At 44.3% G+C, this 23370-nt stretch overlaps 1 protein-coding gene across 2 annotated transcripts in view; it reads left to right on the forward strand.

The window, feature by feature from the left end:
• The window catches only part of slc13a4 (solute carrier family 13 member 4), a 98293-nt gene that overhangs the window by 28247 nt on the left and 46676 nt on the right, over window positions 1–23370 (forward strand). For both annotated transcript variants that reach the window (XM_062066664.1, XM_062066665.1), the window contains exons 3-5: window positions 14554–14690; window positions 14931–15115; window positions 22619–22664. In XM_062066664.1, the coding sequence (XP_061922648.1) occupies window positions 14554–14690; window positions 14931–15115; window positions 22619–22664 (368 nt within the window). The remainder of the gene's footprint in view (window positions 1–14553; window positions 14691–14930; window positions 15116–22618; window positions 22665–23370) is intronic.

The following is a 23370-nucleotide window of genomic DNA, read 5'->3' on the forward strand; positions in this document are numbered from 1 at the left end:
TGTAATAAGTACAATACTTACAGTCTAAACACTTTGTAGGGATCAACCCAAAGACTACTTCCGGACTCTGGCAACACATGGAGGACAAACTGAAATGAATGCATACTTGCAAATGACATTTAGAACAGCAACTTATAACATCACAATTATTATTATCTGTTCAATGTTGAATAAATGTTCAAAAAATAAGATTATCATATTTATTTCTAACCACCAGTCTTCGTAATAACAGTGTTAGTAACGCCGATACTTTTACCAGTAATCTAGTTACTTACTTTTAGGTCCGTTACAACGTCATTAGCGATAGCTTGATGTAACATGGCGACAACAAGACAGCGAGTTCATTGCAGGAAATATCTTTTTATTAGTGAAAGCAACAAGCAGTATCGCACTAAAATGGTCTTGATATCAAACAGGAAGAGGCACCACAGCAGACAGCAACATACGCACACCTACACCATGGCAATATTGAACAACAAATCAATGATTGAAGTGACAAACCTGCCATCCAAACAATACCCCGTTTGTTGACAAGAAGACATGACAGCCATGGAAGCACATTCAATCTCTTTATTAAGCAGTCTGGTGAAGAGATTCAGAAAAGCTGGCGCTTCTAGCTGCTAAAGCTAACAAACACAGCTCCGTTGAAACCCTCGACGACGTCGTACGTCACTAGGCAACAGGCCCCGCCTTTTAAAAGCACACACACAAAATTACGGGTTGTGAAAGGTGCATACTTACAGCTACCTTGACCCTATGCTTTTGTCCCTCATACCAAATTTCCACTGGCACCATAGGGTACATGTGCACATCCCCATGAACACACCTACTTTTTAGCCGTGTTGCCTGCCTCAAAGCCCCGGGTCGAACCAGGTTCTGGTGGATCATGGTCTGCTCGCAGCCCGAATCCACCATCGCCTATGTCCTTACCTTGATACAGTACGTCTCACCCGGGCCAAGGGAGGACACTGAAGGGCCGGCCACCCGAGTCACGCACCCCACCTCCACCTGCGGAAGTCTCTGACGCGCGTGATCGGGCCGCCCATGCCTCCAGCACGCCGGCCCAAGTGTTTGAGGGGCCGTCTGCGTGGGAGATGTTCTGAAGGCAGCAGCCGGGACCTGCGGAGGGAGAGTCACACGGGTCATGTTTGGGAATCTGCAATACTCCCTCCTCTTGCTGTTGTGCGCTTTGTCCGCACGTTGTAAGTGCCGGTTGCACCTCGCGGTGAACGGCCAGGTGGTCCTCGGCGAGGGTCACCGCTGCTGCGAAGTCCCAGGGCCGGTGGTACCGGATCCAGTTGGCCGTCCGCGTCGGGATTGCCTCCAGGAACGGATGATCTGGTCCAAGAGTCGGCCGTCTCCCTCTCCCGGCTACAGCCAGCGCGTCACCGCCTCCTGGAGCCGTTGGCCAAAGGTGAACGGGCGGTCCTCCTTCCCCAGGCGCATCGACCGGAACTGGCGATGGTACTCTTCGGCGGTGCACCCCGTCCGGTCCAGCACCGCCCTCCTCAGGTCTGGGAAGTGCACCCGGGAGGCCGCCGGCAGGCTGAGCACTGCTCGTCGTGTCTCCCCCGTCAGGAGTGGCAAAAGCCACACCCCCCCACTCCTCTTCTGGCCACGCGCATGCTTTTGCCGTGGCCGCAAAAATGTCCATAAAGGCATGGGGGTCTTCCTTCTCCCCCATGCGCTGCACGATGACGGCCGCTGATGTTGGCCGTGCCGCTCCCACCCGGTCCGCCAATCTGGCTCTGCTGGTGGCTGTTTGCTGCCACCTCGGCGAGCACGCCCGCGAGAGCTGTCAGGGGTCGTCCTCCCCCGCCTGCGGTGGTCCAGCCATGTTGGGCGCCAAATTGTGGAAGACTTGCTCCTCCGGGTTCTTCAGACCACCAATTACGGACATGACACTTTTGTTCATGGTTTTGAACAAGGATTTATTTGTCATTAAATGTCTGTTGTTATGCTTTTCAGCCATAGTTCTTGCAAGTTCTCGCTCGTGCTCCAACCCAACCAAGCCCTCTCCTTCCCGGCTGCTGCTTTTTAACAGAGCGACAGGTAATTAGATATGCTGGCCCAGGTGGGCCGTCTACGCACCTGTCGCTAATCTTGAAGCCGGTCCTGGCACACCCCACTTCACTGCAGGTCCGCAGGCCACGCCCCCCACAATTACAAAGTAACGAGTAACTAAAGTTAATGACTTTTTCAAAGTCATTTTCACAACAGTAACAAGAATATCAAAGTTAACTGTTCAGAAAGTTCAATTAGGGCCAGAAGTTTGGTTTCTTCCAAATGTTACACACCAGTCCAAGTACACAAACACAAACACTCGAGATTTTCATATCTGAGATTTGTTTTTTTTTTCAGATTCAAGTATTTTTTTACCGTTCCAGTTTTTAAGAGAGGGTGTGGAATCGTGACATTTTAGCAAAATGACTATAAGGACGCCACTATTGTATATCGCGTTGCGTTCAGGGAACGTAGGAACAAAAACAACACAACTCATATAATGGCAAACCTTACTCGGAATACACTTTAGTGTTTTTCAAATGTCATCAAAACTAGATTTTTCAGTTTGAAATGTTGTTTTAAAATACTTTGATGTATCCATCCCACCTTCATGTATTACTTTGTTGGAAAGATACAAATATACTTTCCAATCCAACTTTATTTCGGTGAACCTTGTAAAACACACGATTGTTTTCTTTCCCTTTCTCCTGACAAGGTTGCATAAAAGGTGAGCCTCATGTGACCAAATCGCCTCTTAACCGCGCTGTAAGCCTCTTGTGATGGCGTGCAAGCATTTATGCAACATTTCCTGTCTGCTATTATGTCTTGCTTCCAAATGACCTCAATTTGATACCTGCGGCGGCGACAAAGAGCTGGGGGATTTTGATGATTAATAGATGCTAAAAATGCTAGCATAAAACATTAGCATGCTAATATAGGAACAGTTAGCATACTTGCAAGATGGGGCCAAGTATCAAAATCCCTGTTTTTTAGGATTAAGTGATTAAAATGAGCTAAAATGCAAGTATAAAACCTTTGCATTCTAACACGGGAAAAGTTAGCATAGGTAGCAACACATATAAGGTACTATACTGCCTTTGAAAAATACTTTTCTTTCACGCACCTAATGGCGCACCGACGTGCATGTTGCGAGTCAACATCAGCACACATCAACACAACACGCGCTATAAACTTTTAATTCGGCTCTGCAAGCCGTGCTTTAAGCCATAATTACTAACTAGCTAGCGACTAACATTAGTCCACACTACTAGCTACTTCTAAATTATTAATCCTCGCCTCCATGGTGACAAATAAAGTACGTTTCTTACAAATAACATTATCACTGGAGGACGAGGAATAGCTAAACATGCTTCACTACACACCGTAAGAGGATACAATAGCCCACGGCTAACAGCAAGCTAGCACTCCTCAATGTAAACAAATGAGTGGATCAATACAAATATCGACTGTAACGATACCAAGTACAAGAACCATAACTTGTCAATACATTACATTGATATTTTTTATTGTCACAAAATTGTTTTTTTTTAAATTGTTTATTAAGCTAACGTATGCAGTAACATTACTAACAAGACATCATGGCGGAGCCGAAGTCCAGTTTCTTAACATGGAGATATTCTCACTACTTTTCTTTTGTCGAGCACAAAGAAAATAACATTTTAGTTAAATGTAAGTTGTGTCTTGGATCAAAGATCCTATCTACTGCCCAAAACAGCAATTCAAATCTGCTGAAACACCTACAAAAGCAACATGCTTCGACGAAGCTAGTAAAGAGAGACACACTTCACCTCCACCTAAGCAACAGCGGCTGGATTTTAACGGCTAGCCAGGACAACATTGATAGAGCCATTGCAGCGTATGTGCTAGAAGACATGCAGGCTATTTCTACAGTGGAGTCACCCGCTTTCAGGCAGCTAATTAGCATGATAGCGGGCGTCAAACAGCAAATGGCACAAAAACATTTTTCAAGTTCCTGGACACAGTGGACAGTGAGCACATAAACATGGAAAGCAAGCTAAAGAAAACACTCCAAACTCTGAGGATTCAGCACTGAAGGTACACACACTCTGGCAATTCTCTTATATACTCTTTCATTCTAGACTTCTAGAGTGTTTGATTATCACACCACTCTAAATGTATAGACTATAAAGTTCACAAACATAAAGAGGGATGCTAGTGGGCCAGGCCAATCTTTCCTTATTTCTAAACTAAAACTGGGGAAATGTGTCGACTGTCTGGGCTTCAGTACGGTGTTGATCTCCTGAAGACATGATTTTATTTCACAATTCCATGAGAGAAAAAAATGCCTGGTGAGGCTTTGTGTATGTAGTGTGTGTGTATGTAGTGTGTGTGTGTATGTAGTGTGTGTGTATGTAGTGTGTGTGTATGTAGTGTGTGTGTATGTAGTGTGTGTGTATGTCATGTGTGTATGTATGTAGTGTGTGCGTATGTAGTGTGTGCCTTTGTGTATGTAGTGTGTGTGTATGTAGTGTGCGTGTATGTCGTGTGTGTGTGTATGTAGTGTGTGTGTATGTCATGTGTGTGTGTATGTAGTGTGTGTGTATGTCATGTGTGTGTGTATGTAGTGTGTGCCTTTGTGTATGTAGTGTGTGTGTATGTAGTGTGTGCCTTTGTGTATGTAGTGTGTGTGTATGTAGTGTGTGTGTATGTAGTGTGTGCCTTTGTGTATGTAGTGTGTGTGTATGTAGTGTGTGTGTATGTAGTGTGTGCCTTTGTGTATGTAGTGTGTGTGTATGTAGTGTGTGCCTTTGTGTATGTAGTGTGTGTGTAAGTAGTGTGTGCCTTTGTGTATGTAGTGTGTGTGTATGTAGTGTGTGCCTTTGTGTATGTAGTGTGTGTGTATGTAGTGTGTGTGTATGTAGTGTGTGCCTTTGTGTATGTAGTGTGTGTGTATGTAGTGTGTGTGTATGTAGTGTGTGTGTATGTAGTGTGTGCCTTCCTTGCTTTACAGCTATGTTGTTATTATGCTGTTTGTTACTTATGTATGTTATGTTGCAGCTAGTTCAAATAGTTTTCTGACCTGAAACAAATTGGCCCTTTGAAAAATATCTTTGTCTTTGTGTGTTGTATGTAGACCACATTGTTTGTGTGTTGTATGTAGACCACATTGTTTGTGTGTTGTATGTAGAGCACATTGTTTGTGTGTTGTATGTAGACCACATTGTTTGTGTGTTGTATGTAGACCACATTGTTTGTGTGTTGTATGTAGACCACATTGTTTGTGTGTTGTATGTAGAGCACATTGTTTGTGTGTTGTATGTAGACCACATTGTTTGTGTGTTGTATGTAGACCACATTGTTTGTGTGTTGTATGTAGACCACATTGTTTGTGTGTTGTATGTAGAGCACATTGTTTGTGTGTTGTATGTAGAGCACATTGTTTGTGTGTTGTATGTAGACCACATTGTTTGTGTGTTGTATGTAGACCACATTGTTTGTGTGTTGTATGTAGAGCACATTGTTTGTGTGTTGTATGTAGACCACATTGTTTGTGTGTTGTATGTAGAGCACATTGTTTGTGTGTTGTATGTAGACCACATTGTTTGTGTGTTGTATGTAGACCACATTGTTTGTGTGTTGTATGTAGAGCACATTGTTTGTGTGTTGTATGTAGACCACATTGTTTGTGTGTTGTATGTAGGCCACATTGTTTGTGTGTTGTATGTAGACCACATTGTTTGTGTGTTGTATGTAGGCCACATTGTTTGTGTGTTGTATGTAGAGCACATTGTTTGTGTGTTGTATGTAGACCACATTGTTTGTGTGTTGTATGTAGACCACATTGTTTGTGTGTTGTATGTAGACCACATTGTTTGCGTGTTGTATGTAGACCACATTGTTTGCGTGTTGTATGTAGACCACATTGTTTGTGTGTTGTATGTAGAGCACATTGTTTGTGTGTTGTATGTAGAGCTCATTGTTTGTGTTGTATGTAGACCACATTGTTTGTGTGTTGTATGTAGACCACATTGTTTGTGTGTTGTATGTAGACCACATTGTTTGCGTGTTGTATGTAGACCACATTGTTTGTGTGTTGTATGTAGAGCACATTGTTTGTGTGTTGTATGTAGAGCACATTGTTTGTGTGTTGTATGTAGAGCACATTGTTTGTGTGTTGTATGTAGAGCACATTGTTTGTGTGTTGTATGTAGAGCACATTGTTTGTGTGTTGTATGTAGACCACATTGTTTGTGTGTTGTATGTAGACCACATTGTTTGTGTGTTGTATGTAGACCACATTGTTTGTGTGTTGTATGTAGAGCACATTGTTTGTGTGTTGTATGTAGAGCACATTGTATGTGTGTTGTATGTAGACCACATTGTTTGTGTGTTGTATGTAGAGCACATTGTTTGTGTGTTGTATGTAGAGCACATTGTTTGTGTGTTGTATGTAGACCACATTGTTTGTGTGTTGTATGTAGAGCACATTGTTTGTGTGTTGTATGTAGACCACATTGTTTGTGTGTTGTATGTAGACCACATTGTTTGTGTGTTGTATGTAGACCACATTGTTTGTGTGTTGTATGTAGAGCACATTGTTTGTGTGTTGTATGTAGAGCACATTGTTTGTGTGTTGTATGTAGACCACATTGTTTGTGTGTTGTATGTAGAGCACATTGTTTGTGTGTTGTATGTAGACCACATTGTTTGTGTGTTGTATGTAGAGCACATTGTTTGTGTGTTGTATGTAGAGCACATTGTTTGTGTGTTGTATGTAGAGCACATTGTTTGTGTGTTGTATGTAGAGCACATTGTTTGTGTGTTGTATGTAGAGCACATTGTTTGTGTGTTGTATGTAGAGCACATTGCTTAGAAGAGTTGAGTGATGCATGTGAAGTTGATCACCACATTGTATTATTATTATTCTCCAGTGCAATAACATAACAGGACTGAAATGAAGGCTAAAAGAACATTAATGGAAGCTTTTAAAAAAAAAAGAAGAAAAAAAAGAAGTAACTAAATAGTTACTTTTCACAGTAACAAATTACTTTTGGTGTAAGTAACTGAGTTGGTAACTGAGTTACTTTTAAAATAAGGTAACTAGTAACGTAACTAGTTACTGGTTTTCAGTAACTAACCCAACACTGCTTATTTTCTGTTTGAACATGTTCTATCTACACTTCTGTTCAAATGTAATAATCACTTATTCTTCTCTTCTTTGATACTTGACATTAGTTCTGGATGATACCACACATTTGGGTATGGATGTGATACCAAGTAGTTACAGGATCATACATTGTTCATATTCAAAGTCCTTTCCTGACTTTATAAACATAATATACATTTGAAAAAAATATTTTGTGACAATAAAAAATATCAATGTATCATAGTAGTATCGACTAGATATGCTCCTGAACTTGGTATCATTACAGTGGATGTCAGGTATAGATACACCCATGGCATTTGATTACATTGTGACGGTGGTGAGCTATTGTATCCTCCTACGCTGTGTAGTGAAGCATGTTTAGCGATTCCTCGTCCTCCAGTGATAATGCTACTTGTAAGAAACTGACTTTATTTGCCACCATGGAGACCAGGATTAGTGATTTAGAATGAGCTAAAACACTCTGGATGGACGTTAGCCGCTAAGTAGCTAGCCATGTGTTAAAGCAGCTCTTCCTGAGGGTGTTTCAGTGTTATAACTTCACCTTTATCTTGACTTTTTACACCAACATTCTCCCTTTTCTGTCTACACACTGTGTCTGCTTGTAAGTACTCTGTGTGTGTGCGCTGCCCAACATGCTCCTCTGCTCGTAAAACCAGCAATGTCACGTAAAAAAAAAAAAAAGTAATGATGTTTTTCAGAGGCAATAAAGTACTGTTTTAAATTCATTGGTACTGTGGTACTTTATGAGCGGCGGTATACCGTACAACCTACCCTGGACACATGACAACTTTAAATATGTATGATCCTGTAACTACTTGGTATCGGATCGATACCTAAATGTGTGGTATCATCCAAAACTAATGTAAATATCAATTGTGCTTGGCCGCTAGTAGCACAGCCCATACACAATGCTTGTCCGCTAGTAGCACAGCCCATACACAATGCTTGGCCGCTAGTAGCACAGCCCATACACAATGCTTGGCCGCTAGTAGCACAGCCCATACACAATGCTTGTCCGCTAGTAGCACAGCCCATACACAATGCTTGGCCGCTAGTAGCACAGCCCATACACAATGCTTGGCCGCTAGTAGCACAGCCCATACACAATGCTTGGCCGCTAGTAGCACAGCCCATACACAATGCTTGTCCGCTAGTAGCACAGCCCATACACAATGCTTGTCCGCTAGTAGCACAGCCCATACACAATGCTTGTCCGCTAGTAGCACAGCCCATACACAATGCTTGGCCGCTAGTAGCACAGCCCATACACAATGCTTGGCCGCTAGTAGCACAGCCCATACACAATGCTTGGCCGCTAGTAGCACAGCCCATACACAATGCTTGGCCGCTAGTAGCACAGCCCATACACAATGCTTGTCCGCTAGTAGCACAGCCCATACACAATGCTTGGCCGCTAGTAGCACAGCCCATAGACAATGCTTGGCCGCTAGTAGCACAGCCCATACACAATGCTTGGCCGCTAGTAGCACAGCCCATACACAATGCTTGGCCGCTAGTAGCACAGCCCATACACAATGCTTGGCCGCTAGTAGCACAGCCCATACACAATGCTTGGCCGCTAGTAGCACAGCCCATACACAAGACATACTTTATCCTTGTTTCTGTTTGTGCTTTCATCACACATCAGACCAAAGGTTTGGTTATGGCACAGTTCCATCACTTCCTTGTCCAATTGCGGGACAATGGCACCTATCAAATACACACTAATGAAAACACAGTTTTGCTACTAACTGTACTGTACTTGCTGCTTACTTTAAAAACAATTAAATAATATTTAACAATTGAATCTTAAAATACGGGACAACTCCGTATCATACGGGATGGGTGGCAACCTTATACGCTCACCTTTCACTATTTGAGTAGTCTTTGTTCTGCCATTTGCGTACTGGTGAGCGATCTCTGAATCCGGGAACATATCCTTCATGGATTTGTTGAAAACATCCGCAAATGACAACGGGATGTTGCTTGTAGCTATCAGCATAGCCATCTTTGTCTCGGCATAAGTTACAGCCTCAGGTCTCCATTTAGCAAGGTGGCCCATAATACTGGTCTGGGACCAGCCTTGGGCTTCTCTGACCGTTCATGAGTGACTATATCCATTTAGCAAGGTGGCCCATAATACTGGTCTGGGACCAGCCTTGGGCTTCTCTGACCGTTCATGAGTGACTATATCCATTTAGCAAGGTGGCCCATAATACTGGTCTGGGACCAGCCTTTGGCTTCTCTGACCGTTCCTGAGTGACTATATCCATTTAGCAAGGTGGCCCATAATACTGGTCTGGGACCAGCCTTGGGCTTCTCTGACCGTTCCTGAGTGACTATATCCATTTAGCAAGGTGGCCCATAATACTGGTCTGGGACCAGCCTTGGGCTTCTCTGACCGTTCATGAGTGACTATATCCATTTAGCAAGGTGGCCCATAATACTGGTCTGGGACCAGCCTTTGGCTTCTCTGACCGTTCCTGAGTGACTATATCCATTTAGCAAGGTGGCCCATAATACTGGTCTGGGACCAGCCTTGGGCTTCTCTGACCGTTCCTGAGTGACTATATCCATTTAGCAAGGTGGCCCATAATACTGGTCTGGGACCAGCCTTGGGCTTCTCTGACCGTTCCTGAGTGACTATATCCATTTAACAAGGTGGCCCATAATACTGGTCTGGGACCAGCCTTGGGCTTCTCTGACCGTTCATGAGTGACTATATCCATTTAGCAAGGTGGCCCATAATACTGGTCTGGGACCAGCCTTGGGCTTCTCTGACCGTTCCTGAGTGACTATATCCATTTAGCAAGGTGGCCCATAATACTGGTCTGGGACCAGCCTTGGGCTTCTCTGACCGTTCCTGAGTGACTATATCCATTTAGCAAGGTGGCCCATAATACTGGTCTGGGACCAGCCTTGGGCTTCTCTGACCGTTCATGAGTGACTATATCCATTTAGCAAGGTGGCCCATAATACTGGTCTGGGACCAGCCTTGGGCTTCTCTGACCGTTCATGAGTGACTATATCCATTTAGCAAGGTGGCCCATAATACTGGTCTGGGACCAGCCTTGGGCTTCTCTGACCGTTCATGAGTGACTATATCCATTTAGCAAGGTGGCCCATAATACTGGTCTGGGACCAGCCTTGGGCTTCTCTGACAGTTCCTGAGTGACTATATCCATTTAGCAAGGTGGCCCATAATACTGGTCTGGGACCAGCCTTGGGCTTCTCTGACCGTTCATGAGTGACTATATCCATTTAGCAAGGTGGCCCATAATACTGGTCTGGGACCAGCCTTGGGCTTCTCTGACCGTTCATGAGTGACTATATCCATTTAGCAAGGTGGCCCATAATACTGGTCTGGGACCAGCCTTGGGCTTCTCTGACCTTTCATGAGGGACTATATCCATTTAGCAAGGTGGCCCATAATACTGGTCTGGGACCAGCCTTGGGCTTCTCTGACCTTTCATGAGGGACTATATCCATTTAGCAAGGTGGCCCATAATACTGGTCTGGGACCAGCCTTGGGCTTCTCTGACCGTTCATGAGTGACTATATCCATTTAGCAAGGTGGCCCATAATACTGGTCTGGGACCAGCCTTGGGCTTCTCTGACAGTTCCTGAGTGACTATATCCATTTAGCAAGGTGGCCCATAATACTGGTCTGGGACCAGCCTTGGGCTTCTCTGACCGTTCATGAGTGACTATATCCATTTAGCAAGGTGGCCCATAATACTGGTCTGGGACCAGCCTTGGGCTTCTCTGACCGTTCATGAGTGACTATATCCATTTAGCAAGGTGGCCCATAATACTGGTCTGGGACCAGCCTTGGGCTTCTCTGACCGTTCATGAGTGACTATATCCATTTAGCAAGGTGGCCCATAATACTGGTCTGGGACCAGCCTTGGGCTTCTCTGACCGTTCATGAGTGACTATATCCGTTCGGCCACCGGGTTCAATGGAGAAGTCGGATCTACAAACTTTGCAGGCAACATACCACTTCCCCTTCGAGTTGTCTGGATCAACTGAAATCATTTTTTCCAATCATTTTGGAACTTGCAAGCGTACTTCCCACGCTTGACTTCGAGGTGTAACCGTTATTATTGTCCGGCCGGAAACGGCACCCAGTGAAGGATGGTGTAGCAATATTGTTGTCCGGGTGGAAATCGGGAGAAATTTGTGAGAATGGTGGCCCCGGGAGATTTTCGGGAGGGGCACTGAAATTCAGGACTCTCCTGGGAAAATCGGGAGGGTTGGAAGGTATGGGTGTCGGACTGTCTGATTGTGGCGGTCCGCTCCCTGTATGATCAGTGTCAGAGCTTGGTCCGCTCCCTGTATGATCAGTGTCAGAGCTTAGTCCTCTCCTTGTATGATCAGTGTCAGAGCTTAGTCCTCTCCTTGTATGATCAGTGTCAGAGCTTGGTCCGCTCCCTGTATGATCAGTGTCAGAGCTTGGTCCTCTCCTTGTATGATCAGTGTCAGAGCTTAGTCCTCTCCTTGTATGATTAGTGTCAGAGCTTAGTCCTCTCCTTGTATGATCAGTGTCAGAGCTTGGTCCTCTCCTTGTATGATCAGTGTCAGAGCTTAGTCCTCTCCTTGTATGATCAGTGTCAGAGCTTGGTCCTCTCCTTGTATGATCAGTGTCAGAGCTTAGTCCTCTCCTTGTATGATTAGTGTCAGAGCTTAGTCCTCTCCTTGTATGATCAGTGTCAGAGCTTGGTCCTCTCCTTGTATGATCAGTGTCAGAGCTTGGTCCTCTCCTTGTATGATCAGTGTCAGAGCTTGGTCCTCTCCCTGTATGATCAGTGCCAGAGCTCGGTCCGCATTGCCGGCAGTAAGTCGGACACGTTTCCAGTGAGGGTTGGACTCAGCCAAGGCTGCCCTTTGTCACCCATTCTGTTCATAACTTTTATAGACAGAATTTCTAGGCGCAGTCAAGGTGTTGAGGGGATCCGGTTTGGTGGCTGCAGGATTAGGTCTCTGCTTTCTGCAGATGATGTGGTCCTGATGGCTTCATCTGGCCAGGATCTTCAGCTCTCACTGGATCGGTTCACATCCGAGTGTGAAGCGACTGGGATGAGAATCAGCACCTCCAAGTCCGAGTCCATGGTTCTCGCCCGGAAAAGGGTGGAGTGCCATCTCCAGGTTGGGGAGGAGACCCTGCCCCAAGTGGAGGAGTTCAAGTACCTCGGAGTCTTGTTCACGAGTGAGGGAAGAGTGGATGGTGAGATCGACAGGCGGATTGGTGTGGCGTCTTCAGTAATGCGGACGCTGTATCGATCCGTTGTGGTGAAGAAGGAGCTGAGCCGGAAGGCAAAGCTCTCAATTTACCGCTCGATCTACGTTCCCATCCTCACCTATGGTCATGAGCTTTGGGTTATGACCGAAAGGACAAGATCACGAGTACAAGCGGCCCAAATGAGTTCCCCCGCTGGGTGGTGGGTCTCTCCCTTAGAGATAGGGTGAGAAGCTCTGTCATCCGGGAGGAACTCAAAGTAAAGCCGCTGCTCCTCCACATGGAGAGGAGCCAGATGAGGTGGTTCGGGCATCTGCTCAGGATGCCACCCGAACGTCTCCCTAGGGAGGTGTTTAGGGCACGTCCGACCGGTAGGAGGCCACGGGGAAGACCCAGGACACGTTGGGAAGACTATGTCTCCCGGCTGGCCTGGGAACGCCTCGAGATCCCCCGGGAAGAGCTGGACGAAGTGGCTGGGGAGAGGGAAGTCTGGGCTTCCCTGCTTAGGCTGCTGCCCCCGCGACCCGACCTCGGATAAGCGGAAGAAGATGAATGGATGGATGGCATTTATGTTGTTGAAAAAGAACATTTCCATTTATTACTAAACTGCTGAGTGATGGGGCAAAGAAAGTGGGCGAGAGGTGAGCAGACGAGGCCGTGGAAAGTCTAACAGGTGAGGGAGGGTAACTTGCTGTCAGACAACAAAAGGAAGTGCACATTTGCGGGTGTGTGCAGGTGAGGGAGGGTAACTTGCTGTCAGACAACAAAAGGAAGTGAACATTTGCGGGTGTGTGCAGGTGAGGGAGGGTAACTTCCTGTCAGACAACAAAAGGAAGTGAACATTTGCGGGTGTGTGCAGGTGAGGGAGGGTAACTTGCTGTCAGACAACAAAAGGAAGTGCACATTTGCGGGTGTGTGCAGGTGAGGGAGGGTAACTTGCTGTCAGACAACAAAAGGAAGTGAACATTTGTGGGTGTGTGCAGGTGAGGGAGGGTAACTTGCTGTCAGACAACAAAAGGAAGTGAACATTTGCGGGTGTGTGCAGGTGAGGGAGGGTAACTTGCTGTCAGACAACAAAAGGAAGTGAACATTTGTGGGTGTGTGCAGGTGAGGGAGGGTAACTTGCTGCCAGACAACAAAAGGAAGTGCACATTTGCGGGTGTGTGCAGGTGAGGGAGGGTAACTTGCTGTCAGACAACAAAAGGAAGTGAACATTTGCGGGTGTGTGCAGGTGAGGGAGGGTAACTTGCTGTCAGACAACAAAAGGAAGTGCACATTTGTGGGTGTGTGCAGGTGAGGGAGGGTAACTTGCTGTCAGACAACAAAAGGAAGTGCACATTTGCGGGTGTGTGCAGGTGAGGGAGGGTAACTTGCTGTCAGACAACAAAAGGAAGTGCACATTTGCGGGTGTGTGCAGGTGAGGGAGGGTAACTTGCTGTCAGACAACAAAAGGAAGTGAACATTTGTGGGTGTGTGCAGGTGAGGGAGGGTAACTTGCTGTCAGACAACAAAAGGAAGTGAACATTTGCGGGTGTGTGCAGGTGAGGGAGGGTAACTTGCTGTCAGACAACAAAAGGAAGTGAACATTTGTGGGTGTGTGCAGGTGAGGGAGGGTAACTTGCTGCCAGACAACAAAAGGAAGTGCACATTTGCGGGTGTGTGCAGGTGAGGGAGGGTAACTTGCTGTCAGACAACAAAAGGAAGTGAACATTTGCGGGTGTGTGCAGGTGAGGGAGGGTAACTTGCTGTCAGACAACAAAAGGAAGTGCACATTTGTGGGTGTGTGCAGGTGAGGGAGGGTAACTTGCTGTCAGACAACAAAAGGAAGTGCACATTTGCGGGTGTGTGCAGGTGAGGGAGGGTAACTTGCTGTCAGACAACAAAAGGAAGTGCACATTTGCGGGTGTGTGCAGGTGAGGGAGGGTAACTTGCTGTCAGACAACAAAAGGAAGTGAACATTTGTGGGTGTGTGCAGGTGAGGGAGGGTAACTTGCTGTCAGACAACAAAAGGAAGTGAACATTTGCGGGTGTGTGCAGGTGAGGGAGGGTAACTTGCTGTCAGACAACAAAAGGAAGTGAACATTTGTGGGTGTGTGCAGGTGAGGGAGGGTAACTTGCTGTCAGACAACAAAAGGAAGTGCACATTTGTGGGTGTGTGCAGGTGGCGGCGGAGTACAGCAAAGACACCACCCTGCTGCTGATGGGAGTCATCTGTCTGGCTGCGTCCATCGAGAAGTGGAACCTCCACAAGCGTGTGGCCCTGCGTATGGTGATGATGGCGGGGGCCAAGCCTGGCATGTGAGCACTCACACTTCTTGATGCATGAAGGGAAGGAATGTGTGTAATGTTTTGTGGCCTTTTTCCTGCTTTATACTTGCTATTTATTGTTCTTTTTGTGTTTTTTTCTTGTCTTTTTCTTTTGTAGCTGTATGTAGAACAGGCATCTGTGCTCCTTGATGTCCTTGAATGTGTTTTTGGACCTTACTTTGATGAACTTGTTGGATGTGCAGCACATGAATAAAGTGTCCTCCCGTGCAGGTTGGTGCTGGGCTTCATGTGTTGCACCACCTTCCTGTCCATGTGGCTCAGCAACACCTCCACCACGGCCATGGTGATGCCAATAGCGGAGGCCGTGCTGCAGCAACTCATTTGCACCGGCATGGCGGACAACATGGAGGACAACATGGCGGACAACATGGAGGATGACATGGAGGATGACAGCGGTAAGGATGATGTCATGCAAACACCACCTGTTTTGTGTTTGTCACTAACCGCACTCACCTTTGCACGCCGCCTGTCAGGTAACAGTGAGGGTTAATGTCAACTGCAGCTGTTTTGTGTTTGTCACTAACCGCACTCACCTTTGCACGCCGCCTGTCAGGTAACAGTGAGGGTTAATGTCAACTGCAGCTGTTTTGTGTTTGTCACTAACCGCACTCACCTTTGCACGCCGCCTGTCAGGTAACAGTGAGGGTTAATGTCAACTGCAGCTGTTTTGTGTTTGCCACTAACCGCACTCACCTCTGCACGCCGCCTGTCAGGTAACAGTGAGGGTTAATGTCAACTGCAGCTGTTTTGTGTTTGTCACTAACCGCACTCACCTTTGCACGCCGCCTGTCAGGTAACAGTGAGGGTTAATGTCAACTGCAGCTGTTTTGTGTTTGTCACTAACCGCACTCACCTTTGCACGCCGCCTGTCAGGTAACAGTGAGGGTTAATGTCAACTGCAGCTGTTTTGTGTTTGCCACTAACCGCACTCACCTCTGCACGCCGCCTGTCAGGTAACAGTGAGGGTTAATGTCAACTGCAGCTGTTTTGTGTTTGTCACTAACCGCACTCACCTTTGCACGCCGCCTGTCAGGTAACAGTGAGGGTTAATGTCAACTGCAGCTGTTTTGTGTTTGTCACTAACCGCACTCACCTTTGCACGCCGCCTGTCAGGTAACAGTGAGGGTTAATGTCAACCTCCATTTATTCATTGAATTGCTTGGCAGAGCCAAACCTTCCTATAGTGAACTGTTAGCATACTCGTGAGAAGGTTGACACAATAAAGGTTTTTGTAACTATTTTTCTGTGTTTATGATGATTTGTGATACTCGGTGCCATCTTGGAAGTATGCTAACGTTTTATGGCTACACCTAAAAATAGTACATTTTGGTATTTCCTCTTACACTGTCAAGTGCTAGCTTAATATGCTAACGTTTTAGCTAAATTTGTATGTTTTAACAGAAAAATTGTGGTTTTTGATACTCGGCGCCATTTTGGAAGTATGCTAACGTCTCATTTATTTGCATGTTAATGTTTTATGCTAGCTGTTTTGCACATTTTGTATATTTACCCCTAAAAATAGTGCATTTTTAATGCTTGGCGCCATCTTAGAAGTATGCTAACTTGTCCTCTGTCAACATGCTAACATTTATGCTAGCTTTTTAATAGAGATGTCGGCCGATAATATCGGCAGGCCGATATTATCGGCCGATAAATGCTTTAAAATAAAATATCGGAAATGATCGGTATGGTTTTTTTTATTATTGGTATCGTTTTTTTTGTTGTTGTTTTTTTTTATTAAATCAACATAAAAACCACAAGATACTTACAATTAGTGCACCAACTTACAATTAGTGCACCAACCCAAAAAACCTCCCTCCCCCATTCACACTCATTCACACAAAAGGGTTGTTTCTTTCTGTTATTAATATTCTGCTTCCTACATTATATATCAATATATATCAATACAGTCTGCAAGGTTCCTACATTATATATCAATACAGTCTGCAAGGTTCCTACATTATATATCAATACAGTCTGCAAGGTTCCTACATTATATATCAATACAGTCTGCAAGGGATACAGTCCGTAAGCACACATGATTGTGCGTGCTGCTGCTCCACTAATAGTACTAACCTTTAACACTTCATTTGACTCATTTTCATTCATTACTAGTTTCTATGTAACTGTTTTTATATTGTGTTACTTTCTTTTTTATTCAAGAAAATGTTTTTAATTTATTTATCTTATTTTATTTAAATAATTTAAAAAAAAAGGACCTTATCTTCACCATACCTGGTTGTCCAAATTAGGCATAATAATGTGTTAATTCCACCACTGTATATATCGGTATTGATAATTAAGATTTGGACAATATCGGAATATCGGATATCGGCAAAAAAGCCATTATCGGACATCCCTACTTTTTAACTAATTTAGTTTTTTTAAACCTAAAAATCATGGATTTTGAAAATTGGCGCCATCTTGGAAGTATACTAAAGTCTCTTATATTAGCATGCCAATGTTTTATGCTAGCTTTTGAGCTAATTGTGTCTGTTTACACCTACAAATAGTGCAGTATGGTATTTTCTCGTACACTGTCATGTGCTGGCATGCTAGCATGTTATGCTAGATTTTTGGCTAATTTTGTGTTTTAACATAAAAATCATGTTTTTTGATACTTGGCACCATTTTGGAAGTGTGCTAATGTCTCTTATATTTGCGTGCTAACACTTTGTGCTGGCTATTTTGACAATTTTGTATGTTTACATCAAAAAAGTGCATTTTATTACATGGCACCATCTTAAAAGTTTGCCAACTTGTCCTATGTCAACATGCAAATGTTAGCATGCTAACGTTTTATGCTAGCTTTTTCAACTCATTTGGATTTACTAAACCTAAAAATCTATGATTTTTAGGTTTAGCTAGAGGTTCAGGGCACAGATAGGAGGCCCATCAAAATTTCCGCTGTAATTTTGAAGTTGGTTCTCGCCTCGTAAAGTCTATATTTTAGGAAAAATATGTACACTTTAAAGACAATATAAAGTGTATATACATACACATTATATATATATATATATATATATATATATATATATATATATATATATATATATATATATATATATATATATATATATATATATATATATATATATATATATATGCGCATTCATTTTCTACTGCTTGTCCCTTTTGGGAACGCGGGGGGTGCTGGAGCCTATCTCAGGTGTATATATATATATATATATATCAAGCTGAACTGTCAATGCACACACACACACACACACACACACACACACACACACACACACACACACACACACACACACACACCAAAGTCTTTTTTGTTGCTCTGAAAAAGGTTAACATTAACAACCATGTTGCTCCAATGAACAATAAAAGGTAAAATCCTATACATCTTGTGTCAATACATGCAGAGACAACAAACAAGGTGAGGAAAGGAGCAAAGGTAGAAAGAGGAGAATCCCTTTCCTCCTGTGTTGGTCTCACTTGGACCAGGCTGGGCTTCACTTGGTCCTTGGACCAGGCTGGGCATCACTTGGTCCTTGGACCAGGCTGGGCTTCACTTGGTCCTTGGACCAGGCTGGGCTTCACATGGTCCTTGGACCAGGCAGGGCTTCACTTGGTCCTTGGACCAGGCTGGGCTTCACTTGGTCTTTGGACCAGACAGGGCTTCACTTGGTCCTTGGACCAGGCTGGGCTTCACTTGGTCCTTGGACCAGGCTGGGCTTCACTTGGTCTTTGGACCAGACAGGGCTTCACTTGGTCCTTGGACCAGGCTGAGCTTCACTTGGTCCTTGGACCAGGCTGGGCTTCACTTGGTCCTTGGACCAGGCTGGGCATCACTTGGTCCTTGGACCAGGCTGGGCTTCACTTGGTCCTTGGACCAGGCTGGGCTTCACATGGTCCTTGGACCAGGCAGGGCTTCACTTGGTCCTTGGACCAGGCTGGGCTTCACTTGGTCTTTGGACCAGACAGGGCTTCACTTGGTCCTTGGACCAGGCTGGGCTTCACTTGGTCCTTGGACCAGGCTGGGCTTCACTTGGTCTTTGGACCAGACAGGGCTTCACTTGGTCCTTGGACCAGGCTGAGCTTCACTTGGTCCTTGGACCAGGCTGAGCTTCACTTGGTCCTTGGACCAGACAGGGCTTCACTTGGTCCTTGGACCAGGCTGGGCTTCACTTGGTCCTTGGACCAGACAGGGCTTCACTTGGTCCTTGGACCAGGCTGGGCTTCACTTGGTCCTTGGACCAGACAGGGCTTCACTTGGTCCTTGGACCAGGCAGGGCTTCACTTGGTCCTTGGACCAGGCTGGGCTTCACTTGGTCCTTGGACCAGACAGGGCTTCACTTGGTCCTTGGACCAGGCTGGGCTTCACTTGGTCCTTGGACCAGGCTGGGCTTCACTTGGTCCTTGGACCAGACAGGGCTTCACTTGGTCCTTGGACCAGGCTGGGCTTCACTTGGTCCTCGCAGCAGCAGGAATCAGTTCAGCGTGCCTGAGTTTTGGCGTTGCTTTAATAGTGACCCACAATGTTGTGGTTATTGGCGCACTGCTCGCAAAGAGTATTTTCTAAGTCCTCAGCAAATCCCTCCTTCTTGGAGGGCTGCTTTGTTGGCTCTTTTTGGACCCATAATGAAAAAAAAAAAGAGACAAAACCTGGTGACTGGCGAGAGAAGAAACACACGGTGAAGTGGCGACCCACTGTGTAAACAGGAAGTGACATAGGGGGCGGGGCCTCTCCAAAATGTGCAGGAAGTGATGTCATCAGGCAAAATGAATGAAGCGTTCATATTTGGTGCCATCTTAAATATTTGTAAACTGAAAATGTCTCCTGTATGTGATTAATGCCATATTTATTTTGGTGATTGATGAACTTGTTCTTTTTGACACAAACATCCACTGCTTCTAAAAATACACTTTGTCCAACTTCCACATGCTTTAGGGAGCTATAACACACTTTGTCCAACTTCCACATGCTTTAGGGAGCTATAATACACTTTGTCCAACTTCCACATGCTTTAGGGAGCTATAATACACTTTGTCCAACTTCCACATGCTTTAGGGAGCTATAATACACTTTGTCCAACTTCCACATGCTTTAGGGAGCTATAATACACTTTGTCCAACTTCCACATGCTTTAGGGAGCTATAATACACTTTGTCCAACTTCCACATGCTTTAGGGAGCTATAATACACTTTGTCCAACTTCCACATGCTTTAGGGAGCTATAATACACTTTGTCCAACTTCCACATGCTTTAGGGAGCTATAATACACTTTGTCCAACTTCCACATGCTTTAGGGAGCTATAATACACTTTGTCCAACTTCCACATGCTTTAGGGAGCTATAATACACTTTGTCCAACTTCCACATGCTTTAGGGAGATATAACACACTTTGTCCAACTTCCACATGCTTTAGGGAGCTATAATACACTTTGTCCAACTTCCACATGCTTTAGGGAGCTATAATACACTTTGTCCAACTTCCACATGCTTTAGGGAGCTATAATACACTTTGTCCAACTTCCACATGCTTTAGGGAGCTATAATACACTTTGTCCAACTTCCACATGCTTTAGGGAGCTATAATACACTTTGTCCAACTTCCACATGCTTTAGGGAGCTATAATACACTTTGTCCAACTTCCACATGCTTTAGGGAGATATAATACACTTTGTCCAACTTCCACATGCTTTAGGGAGCTATAATACACTTTGTCCAACTTCCACATGCTTTAGGGAGCTATAATACACTTTGTCCAACTTCCACATGCTTTAGGGAGCTATAATACACTTTGTCCAACTTCCACATGCTTTAGGGAGCTATAATACACTTTGTCCAACTTCCACATGCTTTAGGGAGCTATAATACACTTTGTCCAACTTCCACATGCTTTAGGGAGCTATAATACACTTTGTCCAACTTCCACATGCTTTAGGGAGCTATAATACACTTTGTCCAACTTCCACATGCTTTAGGGAGCTATAATACACTTTGTCCAACTTCCACATGCTTTAGGGAGCTATAACACACTTTGTCCAACTTCCACATGCTTTAGGGAGCTATAATACACTTTGTCCAATTTCCACATGCTTTAGGGAGATATAATACACTTTGTCCAACTTCCACATGCTTTAGGGAGCTATAATACACTTTGTCCAACTTCCACATGCTTTAGGGAGCTATAACACACTTTGTCCAACTTCCACATGCTTTAGGGAGCTATAACACACTTTGTCCAACTTCCACATGCTTTAGGGAGCTATAATACACTTTGTCCAACTTCCACATGCTTTAGGGAGCTATAATACACTTTGTCCAACTTCCACATGCTTTAGGGAGCTATAATACACTTTGTCCAACTTCCACATGCTTTAGGGAGCTATAACACACTTTGTCCAACTTCCACATGCTTTAGGGAGCTATAATACACTTTGTCCAACTTCCACATGCTTTAGGGAGCTATAACACACTTTGTCCAACTTCCACATGCTTTAGGGAGCTATAATACACTTTGTCCAACTTCCACATGCTTTAGGGAGCTATAATACACTTTGTCCAACTTCCACATGCTTTAGGGAGCTATAATACACTTTGTCCAACTCCCACATGCTTTAGGGAGCTATAATACACTTTGTCCAACTTCCACATGCTTTAGGGAGCTATAACACACTTTGTCCAACTTCCACATGCTTTAGGGAGCTATAATACACTTTGTCCAACTTCCACATGCTTTAGGGAGCTATAATACACTTTGTCCAACTTCCACATGCTTTAGGGAGCTATAATACACTTTGTCCAACTTCCACATGCTTTAGGGAGCTATAATACACTTTGTCCAACTTCCACATGCTTTAGGGAGCTATAATACACTTTGTCCAACTTCCACATGCTTTAGGGAGCTATAATACACTTTGTCCAACTTCCACATGCTTTAGGGAGCTATAATACACTTTGTCCAACTTCCACATGCTTTAGGGAGCTATAATACACTTTGTCCAACTTCCACATGCTTTAGGGAGCTATAATACACTTTGTCCAACTTCCACATGCTTTAGGGAGCTATAATACACTTTGTCCAACTTCCACATGCTTTAGGGAGATATAACACACTTTGTCCAACTTCCACATGCTTTAGGGAGCTATAATACACTTTGTCCAACTTCCACATGCTTTAGGGAGCTATAATACACTTTGTCCAACTTCCACATGCTTTAGGGAGCTATAATACACTTTGTCCAACTTCCACATGCTTTAGGGAGCTATAATACACTTTGTCCAACTTCCACATGCTTTAGGGAGATATAATACACTTTGTCCAACTTCCACATGCTTTAGGGAGCTATAATACACTTTGTCCAACTTCCACATGCTTTAGGGAGCTATAATACACTTTGTCCAACTTCCACATGCTTTAGGGAGCTATAATACACTTTGTCCAACTTCCACATGCTTTAGGGAGCTATAATACACTTTGTCCAACTTCCACATGCTTTAGGGAGATATAATACACTTTGTCCAACTTCCACATGCTTTAGGGAGCTATAATACACTTTGTCCAACTTCCACATGCTTTAGGGAGATATAATACACTTTGTCCAACTTCCACATGCTTTAGGGAGCTATAATACACTTTGTCCAACTTCCACATGCTTTAGGGAGCTATAATACACTTTGTCCAACTTCCACATGCTTTAGGGAGCTATAATACACTTTGTCCAACTTCCACATGCTTTAGGGAGCTATAATACACTTTGTCCAACTTCCACATGCTTTAGGGAGCTATAATACACTTTGTCCAACTTCCACATGCTTTAGGGAGCTATAATACACTTTGTCCAACTTCCACATGCTTTAGGGAGATATAATACAGCCTTTTTTATCCGCTTGACTTAGATGGTTTTCATTGTGTCTGCGGCTCTTTCAGACAAAGAAGAAAACCTGGACAACAACCGACTGGAGCTGCACGACAGGTAAGGTTACTGTCCTTGCATTGACCTTCAGTACTATCATCACATGTTGTATATTGTCCTTGCATTGACCTTCAGTACTATCATCACATGTTGTATACTGTCCTTGCATTGACCTTCAGTACTATCATCACATGTTGTATATTGTCCTTGCATTGACCTTCAGTACTATCATCACATGTTGTATACTGTCCTTGCATTGACCTTCAGTACTATCATCACATGTTGTATACTGTCCTTGCATTGACCTTCAGTACTATCATCACATGTTGTATACTGTCCTTGCATTGACCTTCAGTACTATCATCACATGTTGTATACTGTCCTTGCATTGACCTTCAGTACTATCATCACATGTTGTAGACTGTCCTTGCATTGACCTTCAGTACTATCATCACATGTTGTATATTGTCCTTGCATTGACCTTCAGTACTATCATCACATGTTGTATATTGTCCTTGCATTGACCTTCAGTACTATCATCACATGTTGTATATTGTCCTTGCATTGACCTTCAGTACTATCATCACATGTTGTAGACTGTCCTTGCATTGACCTTCAGTACTATCATCACATGTTGTATACTGTCCTTGCATTGACCTTCAGTACTATCATCACATGTTGTATACTGTCCTTGCATTGACCTTCAGTACTATCATCACATGTTGTATATTGTCCTTGCATTGACCTTCAGTACTATCATCACATG

Source organism: Entelurus aequoreus, linkage group LG12 (genome assembly GCF_033978785.1).
Source record: "Entelurus aequoreus isolate RoL-2023_Sb linkage group LG12, RoL_Eaeq_v1.1, whole genome shotgun sequence".
Classification (NCBI taxonomy): domain Eukaryota; kingdom Metazoa; phylum Chordata; class Actinopteri; order Syngnathiformes; family Syngnathidae; genus Entelurus; species Entelurus aequoreus.